General features: G+C 41.6%; 1 protein-coding gene across 1 annotated transcript; it reads left to right on the plus strand.

Moving 5' to 3' along the window:
• The first annotated feature begins 210 nt into the window (after nt 1-210).
• GMFB (glia maturation factor beta) lies at nt 211-14,393 on the plus strand. The gene is made up of 7 exons (XM_062618456.1): nt 211-319; nt 2,604-2,700; nt 3,231-3,280; nt 4,242-4,291; nt 5,368-5,450; nt 8,325-8,398; nt 10,605-14,393. Exons 1-7 carry the CDS (start codon nt 317-319, stop codon nt 10,674-10,676), a joined length of 429 nt encoding a protein of 142 aa, XP_062474440.1. The 5' UTR covers nt 211-316; the 3' UTR covers nt 10,677-14,393.
• Nucleotides 14,394-15,073: the final 680 nt, after the last annotated feature.

Genomic DNA, 15,073 nt, shown 5'->3' on the forward strand with positions numbered 1-15,073 from the left:
AAACGGCCGCGCACCGCCCCGCCCCACTGCCATGACTCCTCGGAGGGCAGAGCCTAGCCGTCACGGGCAGCAGGGTGCGAGGCCGAGGGCGTCACGTGGCGCCGCGGCACGTGAGCCTTCCCGCTACCCGTAGGCGGGTGACCCCGCCCGCCCAGCCGGGATAGCGATGCTGATTGGCTAGCTGTGGAGAAGGGGTGGGGGAGAGACGGGGTCTGCGCCGCGCAGGCTCAGTGGGGGTGCGCAGCCTCAGCGAGGGGGCGGCGGGCGGCGGCTTCCGTTGTTGGCGCGCGAGCGGCGGCGGTTGGGCGCGTGCAAGATGGTGAGAGGACCCCGCGGCGCCTGAGGGGGGACCCGGCGCGGGCTGGGGCTGGGTAGGGTAGGGCAGGGCGAGCCCAGCCCAGCCCAGCCCAGCCGATCCCGGCCGCCTCTGCGGGCTTGGGGGTGCTCCGCTGAGGCGGGAGGGGCAGCGTGCAGCCGGGGTTCCCGCGCGGTGGGCTGGGGTGGAAGCGCTGAGGGGGAACAGGTGCCTGTGGAGTAACGGGGACCGGGGTTTCCTTAGGGCGAGCCCTTCGATCTTGGGGTGCTGCCAGGGAAGGTGCTGCCGTGAGAAGCTTCCCCGGCCCTGGCCAAGCCCCGGATCGTGCCGTGTTCACCTGCTGCGGACCTCCCCAGTTGTTTTTCTGCGGACGTTGCCAGCCTGCAGGGGGAGAGTGAAGAAACAGCTGTTTAAAAAGGAAGTTGTGATCTGCCTTGCCGGCAGCCAGCTAAATCGGTTTCTGATAGTCTCGTAGTATGGTGGCTGAGGTTAACCAACAGCAAGACGCCCCCTCCCCTGCGCTGGGTGGCACGTTTGCCTGCTGTCTGCAGCCCTTCTGTCTCTTGAGTTTCTTCAGGTTTTACTAAAGCAAGCACCGATGAGCCAGCTTAGCCCCAACAGATGATCCAAATCAGATGTCACCATGTGTCTTGCAGGCACAAACTTCATCTTCTATTAGGGATTTATGTTTGTGTGGCTGCACAGGTATGAACAAGGGTGTGTAGTGATAGGACAAGGGGGAATGGCTTTAAACTGTCAGAGGGTAGATTTAGATTAGGTATTAGGAAGAAGCTCTTCCCTATGAGCATGGTGAGGCCCTGGCCCAGAGAAGCTGTGGCTGCCCCATCCCTGGCCCCATCAAGGCCAGGTTGGATGGGGCTTGGAGCAACCTGGTCTAGTGGAAGGTGTCTCTGCCCATGGCAGGGGAGTTGGAACTGGATGAGCTTTAAGGTGCCTTCCAAACCATTCTGTGATTCCGTAACAGCACTGCTTACCCTGCAGTGTCTGCTGGAATTCATTAGGAAACTGCTGGCTTGGAGAACTGGGAGAAATGCCTCCTTCAGGAAAGAGCATTTGCCTTACTTGTTGTTCCAGCTCCAGCCGGTAAAACGAAGCAGAGGCACAAGACTTTGTGCCACAATTTGGTCAAGGTGGATTTTTTTTCTAGGAGTAACAAAAAATATAGGATATTTACAAGGTGGTTTTGGAAGTGGGGAATGGGAGATGCTTCTCTGCTTCTTGAGGAAAATCTCACAAACAAGCCTGTGTTGAGTACGAGGAGACAGAGCTCAGAGTTTAAATAGTAACTTCTGATTTATAAGCAGTGATTTGTCTCAATGAAACAGCTCTTTAGAGTGTTAGGCAGAGCTTGTGATAGGTAATTTTGCAACTATTTATTATTTGAACAATTTTTTTAAAAGAAGTCCTGAAATACTGTTGGTTTTGGCACAAAAGCTTTGATGCCTTAGGACTTTATGAATACAGTAGTTTGAATAAGCTGGATATGTTAACTTTTCTTTGTCTAGCTGGCATGCCTGCCATAACTGGCAATAGAGGTTGTGTGTATAAAATGTTATTCAGGAAATGGCAGTGGTTGGCTTGGTACATTTTGAAAATTGCATGTGTAATGGAAGATAACCTGCATAGTTGCTTGTGAAATAATAATTTCCTTCCCCATCTGCAGTGTGATGACTAATATGTTATCTGGACCTCTTCTGAAAATTTGGAGTTAATCAAAAAGCATGTGTACTTTTACTAAAATGTCTAAAATGTTTTCTGCGTGCATAAATCTTAAAAGTTCAGTTAATATTTTTGTAGGTAAAAATAAGCCTTCACCCTTAACTACTGTCTGTGTTCTTCTGAAATACTAACAGTAGCTTCTGCTCTTTGTTGAAATTAATTTAGTGCCACTCTGAGGGGCTTCCTTATTTCAGGGCTTATTTTAGCAAATGAACTGCAAAATTTGTTTACCTCTAAGAGCTCTGAGGATAATCCCACTCTGGGAATAGCTAATAAACTATTTCTAGTTAACTGTGTGGCTTTGAGGAGGGATAGTAAAACAGATAGGTTTTACTACCAGGTTCTGTTACTGTGTTTTTTAAACTGCATTCATCTGTGGTTTTTCTGGTTTATGTGTATGTTTTCAAACTTTGGACAGGGTGCATGCAATTCCACTTCAGTAGAGTTTATGTGCACCTATACGTGACATGGGGATTTTTTTCTGCTTTTCTAGAAAGATTTATCTTGCCCCCCCCCCCCCCCCCCCCCCCCCCTTTCTGTTTTATAGAGTGAATCTCTGGTGGTTTGTGATGTTGATGAAGACCTGGTAGAGAAACTGAGAAAATTCCGGTTTCGTAAAGAAACTAACAATGCTGCCATTATAAGTAAGTTAAAAACATGTCTGACAAAAATTGCAAGGTCTTGCAGAAAATTCTGTCTCTTCCTTCCCATGTAATGTCACTGCTGTAACAGGTAGAGGTGAGCCAAAAGGCTGTTTTTTGTATGAACTTAAGTTCTTCCAAGTCTGCCTGTAGTTTTGACAGTAAAGCAATGCTTTTTATGACACAAGACTGCATTTGCTCATAGTATTTTTACTTAATTCTGGCTCAGAGTCTACCACTCTTTGTAAAATGATAATAAAAAAATATCTAGGTACAGTCATTTTGAGTTTGTAAGTTTTGTAGCTTTTAAGTAGGGGGGGGTTGATGTTTCTGTCTTTGCAATTTGAGGATAGCATATTGCAGTGAACCCCACTCAGACTGGGCACTTCTGACCTCAGTGATTTTGTGAAGTCATGGGATGAAGCAGCACAACGGAAGCACAAGGAATATACTTGTGGAGGAATGTTAAAATGCATCATGTATATGTTGTATAAATTGATTGAAAGAACGATCTCTTTTATTTTGATTTATAGTGAAAATCGACAAGGATAAGCAGTTGGTGGTACTGGATGAGGAGCATGAGGTTTGTTAAATGAATTGTAAATAAGAGTATCTTCAGCCTGCAATGTATTGTTGTCTCTAAGGTACTGCCTTAGTTTCAAATTGTTATCAAACTCTTAATCTAATTTGGGTCATGAGCTTATTTAAATGCATGGTCACTCTGCATGTAAAGCACAGCACTATTTATAGTGGAACTATGCAGAAGCAATTTAATTGATTAATTAATTGCAAAAAAGAAAAAGTTGTTTTAAAGTTGTTAGGACACAGCTATGTAAAAGGTATCTTTTACACCTGCTGGCTGGCTGAAGAGGTTTCTGCTGTTTCCACGTAAAGCTGCATATTTGCCTCTGAGCTGGTCTGCCATCAATTAGAAGCTAGGATTGCTAATCCTCTGCAGGCTCTAAATTTGTGGGGTGGCATAATAAGGTCAGCCCAGCATGCAGCGTTTCTTAATGGTACATAGGGAAAAATTAAATCTTTTCCAGGGATTTGAGCATTAACCATAGCTCTTATTCCCTAGAATGTAGGAGTTAATGTAACGTTTAAATAGAATGGGGACTCTTTTTGCTTGCTCAAGGAGGAAGGATTGATTTTTTTTGTTGTTTTTTTTTTTCCAAAAGAACCGCTTATGTCGTTGATTTTAGCAGATAGTTTTTTCTGTGCTTGCTTACTTCAGCACTAGAGTTAGAAAAGCATGATAGCTGCCAGCACATACAATCAGAACTATTTTTTAAACTCATTATGCCTAAAATAGGGGTGATTACTCATGCTAACATTAATCCTGTGTTGGGTCATAGGAATCTCTTAGCACATGAGTTTTCCTAAACTGCTCTAGTAATTTTAGAGGAGGTTACCAGTTAAGCTGTAGATGTACACCTGACTTACATCTGTTTCACTGTTCCATTATTCTGCTTTAGCCTTCATACTTTACCTTGAAGTGCAAGATCATGTGCTCAGATATTGCTTGTGTTTAATGTTACCAGGGTATTTCTCCTGATGAACTAAAAGATGAGTTGCCTGAGAGACAACCTCGATATCCTTTTTATGCTGCAGGCGTTTACTCCTGGAAGCTGTTCGAAACATTGAAAGTTGGACTTCACCTTCTTGGGCCCATACGTGCCTGTAGTTTGACTTTACCTGTACTTCCTTTGTGAGATAACCTAGGGATCAGTTCTCATGATGTGCTGAGAAGTTCTCCCACTTGCTGAAACAAGATTTTATTTCTCTTTAGACTATATAATGTTTGGGAAAGTAAAGCGAAGCCGCACTACTGTTAATGTAAAGAAGTGAGTAAAATGTACCACTTTTATATGTGGCTACTTCTAAACACAGAAAACTGCCTGTGTAACTTGGAATCTGTTTTGGTACTTTCTCAGTGTGTGACCCTTGCTATTTTGCTGCAGTTACTGGTTCTGGGAGTGCTGTAGGCATGTGATCTAGGGAAGAATCCCTGTATTTAAAAATAAAAAGAGAGGGACAAGTAAATTATTCTTTAAATAGATGAAATAAAAGGAGTACTCAAGTTATAAGTGAAGAAAATATCAGCCTCAAAAGTTGGCTGGCACTATTCCATGTGCTGTTCTGAATCTTTCTTTTCATCACTGTAGTTCAGTAGGAGGGTATAAAGCAGGAATCCTAGCTAAAACTTGAGTTATATTCAGCAAAACACCTGAAACAATGAAGTGCTTAGTCTACAAAAGAAAGAATTTTCCTTTCGTTAAAAGCAAAGAAGTTTAATTTCATAAAAAGAATTTGCCTTTCACTAGCCAGAAACATGTTGGTGGGTGTGGGAAATCCTTTTACACAGCTGGGAGCATTTGTGATGAAACAGTGATATTTAGCTCTGATGTGAAACAGCAGTATGGTTTAGTGTGAGGTGTCCCTGCCCATGGCAGGGGGGTTGGAACTTGATGATCTTAAGGTCCGTTCCAACCCTAACTATTCTATGAGTCTATGAATATAGAGACAGCCCTTGCACCCAGCTGGGGTAGAGGTTGGTAAAGATGGGCAGGGTCAGTTCTGAAAGTCGGGTATGGAAGCTCTGATAACCAAGTATTATATGCGAATAAAATCATTGATTTCTTAGTTTCTTTAACCTCAGAAAAAAACATTTATTGTGTATAGTTACAAGTATCAGCATGAAGATGGAAGAGTTTCTTATCCACTGTGCTTTATCTTCTCCAGTCCAGTTGGTGAGTGAACATTGTGAATAGTAGCTAGTATGTGCTGTAAAAACGAGAATATTCTTTACTGTGGAAGAGAAGCTGAGTTATTAATGCTAGCATACTGGTCAGGTGCTTAAGGCTACATGTGCTTATGCCGCTGCTGGAAGCAAGGCACTGTAAAGCTGTGGCTTTACTGGAGACCTTCTTTGGCAGAGAGGAATCTCTGTTCACACCATCAGCTCATGACAGGTGCTTCTATCTGTCCAGTTGCACTGTCTTTAGGGGTTGACATTTAGGATAGATGATAGAACAGATTCTCTTTTCCATTTTTAAAAGTTAAATGGAAGTGTTAGTTTCCTGTGTAGCTGGCCAAAAGATTAGTCTTCCTAAATGTGCCTGCCCTCTGTGTTCTTGGTGGTGTGCTCAGCAGCACCCTCCTGTAAAGGAAGGGGGCCTGGAACACTCTGCATGTAGTCATACAGGTTTAACCTAATGGCTTTCCTGTCACCCTCTTTTCAAATCTTGGTGAATCGTCAAGATATGACCAGAAAAGGCTCAGGGGATAAGTGAGGAGAGAGCTGGAAGATGCCACCACCGTTCCTGAGGGTTTCTGTTCACCCCTGTCCATCTTGCTATTCCAGTGTTAATGACAGAGGATGCCTCCAAACACTGCAGTGATCTGGAGGTCTAAAGGACTGCCACAGCTATGGGTGAAGGAGGTAAAGAGGGCTCCATAACCCAGATCTGGGGAGGTGGAAGTCCTGGGTGAACAGACTATGTTCAAAGAGAAAGAAACTAATCTTGGATCATTCCAGGTTTATATAGAGCAGTAGCTTCCTCTGTTTGTGCTACATCAACCTCCAATATAAATATACCTGTGCAGGGAACTGTGTGATTTTAATAGAAGCCAAAGTACCTGTGTGTGCTTGATGTGGACTTACAGAGCTGAATTGCTCCTGTGGCTTCCATCTGTGTTCTGAGTTGTAATAGGATAGCTTGCTAGCATTACTGGATTATCCTTCTTATCCTATAGAAGAAGATAAAGTGATTGAATTGTTTTACCCTTCGTTACTCAGAACTAGAATAAGTAGGTAAAAGTTTAGCAACCTGTTTGCATATGCGTCTTTAGTTACGTGAGAATGTTTGCAAGGATGTTATGGGTGTTACTTCTCTTCTGAAGGAGAGATACTAAGTGAGTTAGAAAAGCAGTAAGAAACTTCCTGGGAGACCTTGAAATAGCAAAGCGGGCAGAGTTGCAGTTAGTGGTTAGGCTGTAACTGTAGTCACAAAAAAAAACATTAGTTGGGACTCTGAACATCAGTTAACTTCAACTGTGACTGAAGTTGCTCTGTGTTTGGTGCAGGAGGAGGGGAAGGGGAGTGTGTGTCACTTTGACCTATCAATACAATCGGAGTATTTGGGGAGAGATTAGATTAGGAAAAAGAATAACAAATTCAAACCAACTTAGCTTGTTCTCAGTTTGACTCCAGCTCAAGGCATGGAGACCAGTAACAAGTGGTGTCCCTCAGGGATCAATGTTGGGATTGGTCTTGTTAAACATCTTCGTCACTGACATGGACAGTGGGATTGAGTGCGCCCTCAGCAAGTTTGCCGATGACACCAAGCTGTGTGGTTCGGTTGATACGCTGGAGGGAAGGAATGCCATCCAGAGGGACCTTGACATGCTTGTGAGGTGGGCTGATGCCAACCTCATGAAGTTTAACCATGACAAGTGCAAGGTCCTACACCTGGGTGAGAGCAATCCCAGGCACAGCTACAGGTTGGGCAGAGAAGAGATTCAGAGCAGCCCTGTGGAGAAGGACTTGGGGGTGTTGGTTGATGGGAAAATGAGCATGAGCCGGCTTCAGTGTGCGCTTGCAGCCCAGAACGCCAACTGTATCCTGGGCCGCATCAAAAGGAGCGTGACCAGCAGGTCAAAGGAGGTGATCCTGCCCCTCTACTCTGCTCTTGTGAGACCTCACCTGGAGTATTGTGTGCAGTTCTGGTGTCCTCAACATAAAAAGGACATGGAACTGTTGGAACAAGTCCAGAGAAGGGCCACGAGGATGATCAGGGGACTGGAGCACCTCCTGTATGAAGAGAGGCTGAGGAAGTTGGAGCTGTTCAGCCTGGAGAAGAGAAGGCTGTGTGGAGAACTCCTAGCAGCCTTCTAGTATCTGGAGGGGGCCTATAGGGATTCTGGGGAGGGACTCTTCATTAGGGACTGTAGTGACAGGACAAGGGGTAACGGGTTAAAACTTAAACAGGCGAAGTTTAGATTGGATATAAGGAGGAAGTTCTTTCCTGTTAGGGTGGTGAGGCACTGGAATGGGTTTCCCAGGGAGGTTGTGAATGCTCCATCCCTGGCAGTGTTCAAGGCCAGGTTGGACGAGGCCTTGTGTGATATGGTTTAGCATGAGGTGTCCCTGCCCATGGCAGGGGGGGTGGAACTAGATGATGTTAAGGTCTTTTCCAACCCTAATTATTCTATGATTCTATATAAAGATCTGTGTAACTGTAACTAGAAAAAACATGGGAATCTTCCAGAAATAGCAAGAGGGCAAAAGATTGAACATAGTGTAATCAGTACATTACTGTAGTGGTGGGAGATAACTACTTTGCTGGCTCTTGTGATTCGAGTTTGACTGCTGCCGCATTTGATGCTGGCTCAGAAAGGTTGGCATGTTGAGACCATCAATTCAACCTGCACAACTGTTACTTCTTGAAATGCCTTTCAGGTACTGGATGTGAAAGTAAAAGCAAGGATGAGATTGTGCATGAAGAAATAGGTCACTTAATGGAGATCTCAGCTTTCAGTTTGGATTCTTCAAATACTCCTTTTTTTTTTCTGTTACAGTCAAAGTAACTAAACAAAACCTCTGTTTTTCCACACAACTACAGGATGTAAGCCTGAACAGCAGATGATGTATGCTGGAAGCAAGAATAAACTTGTACAGACAGCTGAACTCACTAAGGTATAACTGACTAGTTGAAATAATTGTCTCCTCCTTAAACACAGGTTGTGAAAGCTGTTTTGTGTCTTGCTTGAACCTATCACAGGAAAGATGTTACAAGACTTTGCAATTCCACTGAACAGATAGTTTTAGGAACACTGAAGAGAGGAGTGGGGATTTCTGGCAGTTGAGGGTACAGGAACAACAGTGGTCTCTAAAACTAACATATCCATTGGTAGGATGGATGTCTTTTTTTGGGGAATGAATTTACTGATGGGAGGAATAGACTGAAGTCTTAGTTTGGTGTGGTGCAGACTAGTTTTGCGGCATGATTTATGGAGCTGTATGCTTGCAGAACATAGCCTCCAGAATACGTTAGTGTGTGCCAAGTGCTGAACAATTCTAAATCTTCCTGTGTTTGCTTCTTTCAGTACTGAAATCAAAAGAGATCACTGCATTTACTAGGGATAGAGGTGTGTGTGTATATATGTATTTAAAAGTTTAAAAAGCTACCTAATTGTCATTTCAGAAATCTTTGAAATGTCTGCTTAGTTGGGACCTAGACTTCAAGTTCTAGTTCCAACCAGTAAAGCTAAATAGTCAGTGGTCACTTCAGCTTTTTCATATGTGAAATGACTTAACCATTCCCCAATGGCACTGTTCCCTTTTGTTTTTTTTTCTTATCCTGACTGATTACTTTAACATCGCAGTAAAAATGTTTATTGGGCCAGTAAGAGAACTGTGAACTTTTACCTCTTCCAGCTGTACCATGTAAGAAAGGACCTTTTTGTTTTAAATTAGATGTCAAGTTGGCAGGATTAAATAGTAGTGAAGCTTAAGAGAAGATGGTGGAAGCAGTCATTTACAGCCCCAAGAAATCTCTGTTTAGGTCTGTTGAAACTGCATCTTAGAGGCCTGACAACTTTAGCATTTTTGATAGCAAGGAAGAATTGCTTGAGGAGGAAGGCAGTTTTCAGCAATAGGGAAGGAAAGAGTTGATGAGAAGAAAGTGAAAGCCTGGGGACTAGCTCTGTGGGACTTACTAGCACCTGTCAAGTAGGAGAAATTCACTCTGAAAGGGTTTTGAATGAAAGCCTAGGAGTGGATATAGAGGTCTATGATCACCTTCCTTCTGAAGCTGGAGAAGATAGCCTGTCTTCACTTTGGGTTGCTTACTTGCACTTCAGATGTGCTTTATTCTTGCCAATCGCTGAGCTATGTTTCAATTCAGCTCATGCTGTGACTTCTTCCTGGTGTGATTTCAGCATGTGACTCAACTGAGCCCTTTTATTTTTTCCAATGGCTTGCATATTAGCTTGGCTTTTGTTAAACTGTTCTGTCCTTATAACCCTGGATTTTGGGGGTTCCCCTTATATTTTACTTAAAAAATCAGTATTAGTTTGATAGTAGTGGATTACTGTCTGAATACAGGAAGGAGTGTCCAGCGCCCACTCCAGCAGAGATGGAAAATGAGGAAGAAAAGGTACAAAACTTGAATTCTTTCCTGAAAGAGATTAAAATGGTGAAATGGCTGAGGACAGGACTAAGTAGGAAGTTCACTCCAAATGGCAGGTTCACAGAGAAGCTTGTTTTGTGAGTCTCTCAAAATCCCATCCATTCTATTGGACTGAGCATGCTTTTTGCAGCTGGGTGCTCCATACCATTAGAAGGGCAGATAATGGATTTAGTGCTAACGTGGTTTTATTTTCAGTATTGTCAGTATTTCAAATATTAAAATATTTTTTTTTTCATTGCCTAGAAGAATGCTTTTGAAGACTGGTGGATTTTTAAGGTCCCTTCTAACCCAAACCATTCTATGATTTGTAAAATTTACTTGGCTTTACCAGATGTTAAAGTCATTTGTATTCTTCAAATAGACAGTCTTCTTGCTGAGATAACAATTACGAGATGGTACCATTTCAGAGTAACTTTAAAATGTAGTACATGTGCTGTTGTCACATATTCTTAAAGAAGAGGGAAACCTAGAAATAGGAATTACAGGATTCTTATTCAAGTGAGAAATATTCCTTGCCGCTTAGTCTTATGCATTTTCCACTGATGTTACTTTAGAATACTAACCGATCCTTTCAAGAAAGCATATGAAAACTCTAGTTTGGTTACTCGTTTATTAGAGCTGAAGTTCTGTGGAAAGGTACTGTCTGCATTGTATACTTATCCCTTTCAAGTACCATCATCTCAAGAATTTCTGCAATGCAATTTTGTTTAGGTATTTGAAATAAGAAACACAGAAGACCTAACTGAAGAATGGCTGCGTGAGAAACTGGGCTTCTTCCATTAAGAAAACCTCTGTGATAAGTATTTATGTACCATCCTGATAATACTGGAACCATACATGAATACTTACATCTAAAGAATGCACTGTATTTACATCTGTCTCCTGCAAGTATCTCTCTTGTGCGAAGTTTGTGCAAAGAATAGCAGGTCTGTCTCATTGAAGTAACAAATCTTTGCAGGTGTTTCCTTGTTTGTACCTGTAAAAAGGGAATACTCCTCTGCAGGGACTCCTTTTGCACTCTTGTAACTAATATTTCTATAACTAAAACAGTTCAGTTCTGGATTTATAACTATCTCCAAACATCATTTGGAAGCTGGCGCTAACTTTTTGTGAGCTACAAATGCATCCTTAAGACATACTAGCCATTTATATGCAAAAATTGTCTACTGTCAACTACTCTTCAGATTTTGTGACTTAATGTCTTCTTAATTATGAAAACTATTTCCTGGAAACATTTAGTATTAAAAAGACAAAATCATTGTACATCAAATCTTTCCTTCGAGTCTATGTGAACTTTCTCAAATTCCTGGAACAAATTTTTGTTATTCCAGTAATTCCTCAGTTGAGTCAGTCTTAATAAACTTCAGGGCAAAGCTTTGACTGTCCAGCTCTCATGCTAACACAGTCTTACAGGAACTAGATGATAACTAAGGGCTGAATTATGACTCTGGTTACTCTTGTACCAGATGTCTTGCATATATAACTTATTACACTGTTAGGAAGTTTACCTCTGCTCATCTCCTGTTATATGAACACATGTTAATACTGTGTGCCTTTAATTTGTTAGCTTTAAAATGACTTGAGAATTTTACACTGCCACTTACTATAAATTTGGTAAAAACTTTGTTAAAGAATCCAAGTAACATTTTTTTCCTAGTGCCTATTGTTGCAGTTGACATCTGTTTAAATAAAAAGAAGCCAACCTCATTTTCTTTGAAATTCCACTTATCTACTCCATTTGTAGGAGTCAGGAGGTTAAAGCTTTTCATTGTAATGAATGATTTATATCTCTTTTGTTATAAAAGTTGGCCACATATAGCTTTTGAGTACTTAAATTATACAGTCTCTTAACTTTCTTAACTGCTTGTTGGTCAAAATTACATTCCAGATAAAGCTTTTGCATAAGTGATAATTTGATTTTTCATTTATTTACGGTTCATCTCTTTGAAACAGCAAATATTCTAATGTGAAATTAGTATTTAACTTTTATAAATGACCAGTCTTTTTACAGGTCTGTTTTATATTGAATAGAGTAGTTGTCTGATATGGGACATGTTCAGCTCATGCAGTGGCACAAGGAGTACTCATGTGACAGTATCTCACTATCTTGTGTTTGTTGTGCTGCTCAATAAGTATCTGCATAAGAGCAGCTTCCTGTTGATAGCGTACGTTAAAATACAGCTGCCCTAACAAATCTGTTTGGTGGGAAGGAATGCAGTGTTAAATTTGGAGGCCAGTATTTCATGCTGTGAAACCTTTGCTGAAAGGAGGTTTATTTTCCTTTTTAAACATATGTTGTGTTAGTGTTAAAACACTAATTCCCCTGAGATCACAAGGAATTAATTTGCAAAGGTCCTCAGTGTTGGTAAACCTCTTCTTAGTTTGATGTTACTGCTCATTTATTTGGAGTCAAACCTGACTTGAGAGGAGCTTTTCAAAATACATGTTAGAATGATGCAATTAAATTGATCTTTCAGTATGGAAAAGAAATGCTTGCAATTAAATTTCTGTGTTAATGTAGTGAACTGGAAAAACAATTTCATTTCCCTGGAAAAAAAAAAATTTGATTATGAAACTGTTGCTTGATCATGATGTACTACAGATCAATAAAAGCCATGTGTTTTGTGACAAACATTGTATAAATAAGACTTTGGCTTAAAGAATAGTGTCATTTTAAGCATCACTTTTGAAACAGGAAGAATTGATCTCATTTTGTGGTGTTGTGCTAAGGATAAGGCATGTCAAAGTGCAGCGTGGGTGAGAGGGAAGATGCCACTTGCAATGTTCAGCTTGATTTGCAGTGGAGAAAACTGGATTAATCATCTTTCTTATTGTACTTTGTACACTGGTGGGCTGCCAGCATCCAACTGCTGCTTGCACAGGTCTTGACAAAAATAACAGTGAAAGGGCCTGTGTCTCAGGAGGGGAGGAGCTGCTGCAGCCAAGTGATTGAATTTGGCTCTTCATCTCTGCATCACTCCACCTTCTGCCAAGAAAATATTTCTACTTTTGGCTATATCAGAAAGAAGTTCTTATTGCCTCCACTTAAGGACTTTGTGCCTTGAGTGCTTCCCCTCAAGTGTTGCAGAAAGCAAACAAATCCTGATGAGGCTGTTAAAGCCCACTTTCTTGTGAATGGTGATTCTATGATGCTGCTCAGCCCACCAGTATTACTCATCAAACAGCCCTGGTAGCTGTACCTCCTTCTCCTCTCTGAGCTATGGAATTGAGGAAGCAGCTGCAGGTACTTGGAGAATGAGTGTGCAGAGGATGTTTGCTGTTCTAGGCTTGTTTGTGATTTCCTTGTTTTTAATGCAGTGTTTTGACACAACTGTATGATGTTTACTTCCCTGGGCTTTCAAGATACAGGTAGTGTTAATACTTGATTAAACAAAGATGTTAATCATGTCAGAATCTTTCCTGCACAAATAATACTTGCTTTCATAACATTTTTCCCCACCTTATTTTCTGTACTGTTGCCCCCTTAAGATCAGCGGGTGGCAGATGTGTCCATGTTCAGAAGGCCAGTATGTTCTGACTGTGCTTTATTAGCGAGTTGCCCATCTGTAATCATACATTTTTGTCTTGAATTTTGAGATGTTTAAAGAGGGTTTAGACAAAAGGACAGCCTAAATTAACTAAAGGCACCTGTGGGAGCCTTTGTAGCTAAAGGTCTGAGAGTCAGCATTTTCCATTGTGAGCTCCTATTTTTCAGGAGCTAGTAATTTGTCCATAAAATCTTTGGCCTGGAGTTAGAGTTGAAGGTCCCTCAAAGGGAGAATTCTGCCACAATTAATCTGGTTTGCTTTAAATATTGACTGTATGACTGGGATGCAGCTGTTGTAATCTTATTAATTGATGGTAGACTGAATTAAAGCATGAGTTTGCATGTCAGCTTGTAAAATGGACTTGTATTGTTTGAGTATTTTTAACAAGAAAAAAAATTACATGCTGGTATTTGATGGTTTAAGTTTCTAGTATCATGAATGCTGTTTTGATCTGTCAAAGGAGGCAATAATGTGGGTGTTGACACCTTTTCCGTTCTCCAAAGGAGCATCTTAGGTGTTTGTACTAGCATTCCATTTTTGTTTTTTTTTAACTGTCAAATAACTAGTTGAGAAATTATGTTAAGCTGGTAACAAGGGTCTGAATCAAACATGCAAAATGAGGGAGTTCAGTTCCCCGCTTCGGTGTGCTCAAAAAAGAAATATCCAACATACTTTTTTTGGATACATCTAGAGAAGTGGAGGTGTGGTGTGATCCAGGCTCAGTGTGACCTGCGTGCTGTGAGATGCCAGGATTGGCACCACTGCTGCAGGTAGTAAAAGGTGCAAGAGGTTCATGGCCAGTTTTGTGCATTTGGTAATTCCATGAAAAAAACAGTACAACTTCCATATGCTGTTTAGTCTCTGCTAGTTCACATTGCATGTTTACTTTAAACCAAATCTTTTTTGCTAAGCGTGGTGCTTGTATTGGTTTAAATAAAATGTTTAATTAAGAGGTTCTGGTGCCCTGTTTTAATTGCAAAGTACCACATCTCGCATGGGTGTCTGACAGGGAAAATCTATTAATACTAGTCATGACTTTCTTCCTCTTGTCAGCTTCCTGGAGTTTACTTTGTACTTGTAGTGGGATCTTCAGTCCTGAATGTGCTCCCTCACTTGCTCTTCTACCCAAAATAATTCCTCTTTCCATCTGTTGTGAAGGGTGGCAGCGAGGGAGAGGAAAAGACAGCAGTTGATGGGGTACTGCGGTATAACTGCCATCATCCTCTGCTGCTTTGCACCTCCGTGTCACAAAACTCAGTGTACGTTTGTGACTTGAAGGCAGCATGAGAGCTGGATTTCATTCTGAAATGCCACATAGACTTCCATGTTGCACTTCCACAAGGCCAAGGCTCCTGGCGTGACCTGGAGCAGTGAAATACAGTATTTGAGTGAAATACAGTGAAATAGTATAGGGTGCAGGTGCCAACTGTGCGATGTTAAGAGTAGTTGTCAAGGAGACCTCAAAGCTTGAAGGAGTCAAAGGAATTTAGTTGTACCTTCTCATAGTTGTTGCCTCATCTCTTTCCTGGCCAAATAGACCATTAGATTAATTTGATTGAAACAGTCGTTTTCCTCATTCTTGCTGACTTTCTGCCTTTCCTGATCTTTGGAGGGTTGTGGGATTTTTATATT

The sequence above is a fragment of the Pezoporus occidentalis genome, unplaced genomic scaffold, assembly GCF_034315485.1.
Source record: "Pezoporus occidentalis ecotype Australia unplaced genomic scaffold, CSIRO_AGI_Poc_V1 ctg200, whole genome shotgun sequence".
Classification (NCBI taxonomy): domain Eukaryota; kingdom Metazoa; phylum Chordata; class Aves; order Psittaciformes; family Psittacidae; genus Pezoporus; species Pezoporus occidentalis.

What these genes read in the sequence shown, in the direction of transcription:
- GMFB (XM_062618456.1), top strand. An exon ending in TAACAATGCTGCCATTATAA is followed by an intron (nt 2,701 to 3,230) that starts GTAAGTTAAAAA and finishes TTTGATTTATAG; the next exon opens with TGAAAATCGACAAGGATAAG. An exon ending in AGACAGCTGAACTCACTAAG is followed by an intron (nt 8,399 to 10,604) that starts GTATAACTGACT and finishes AATTTTGTTTAG; the next exon opens with GTATTTGAAATAAGAAACAC.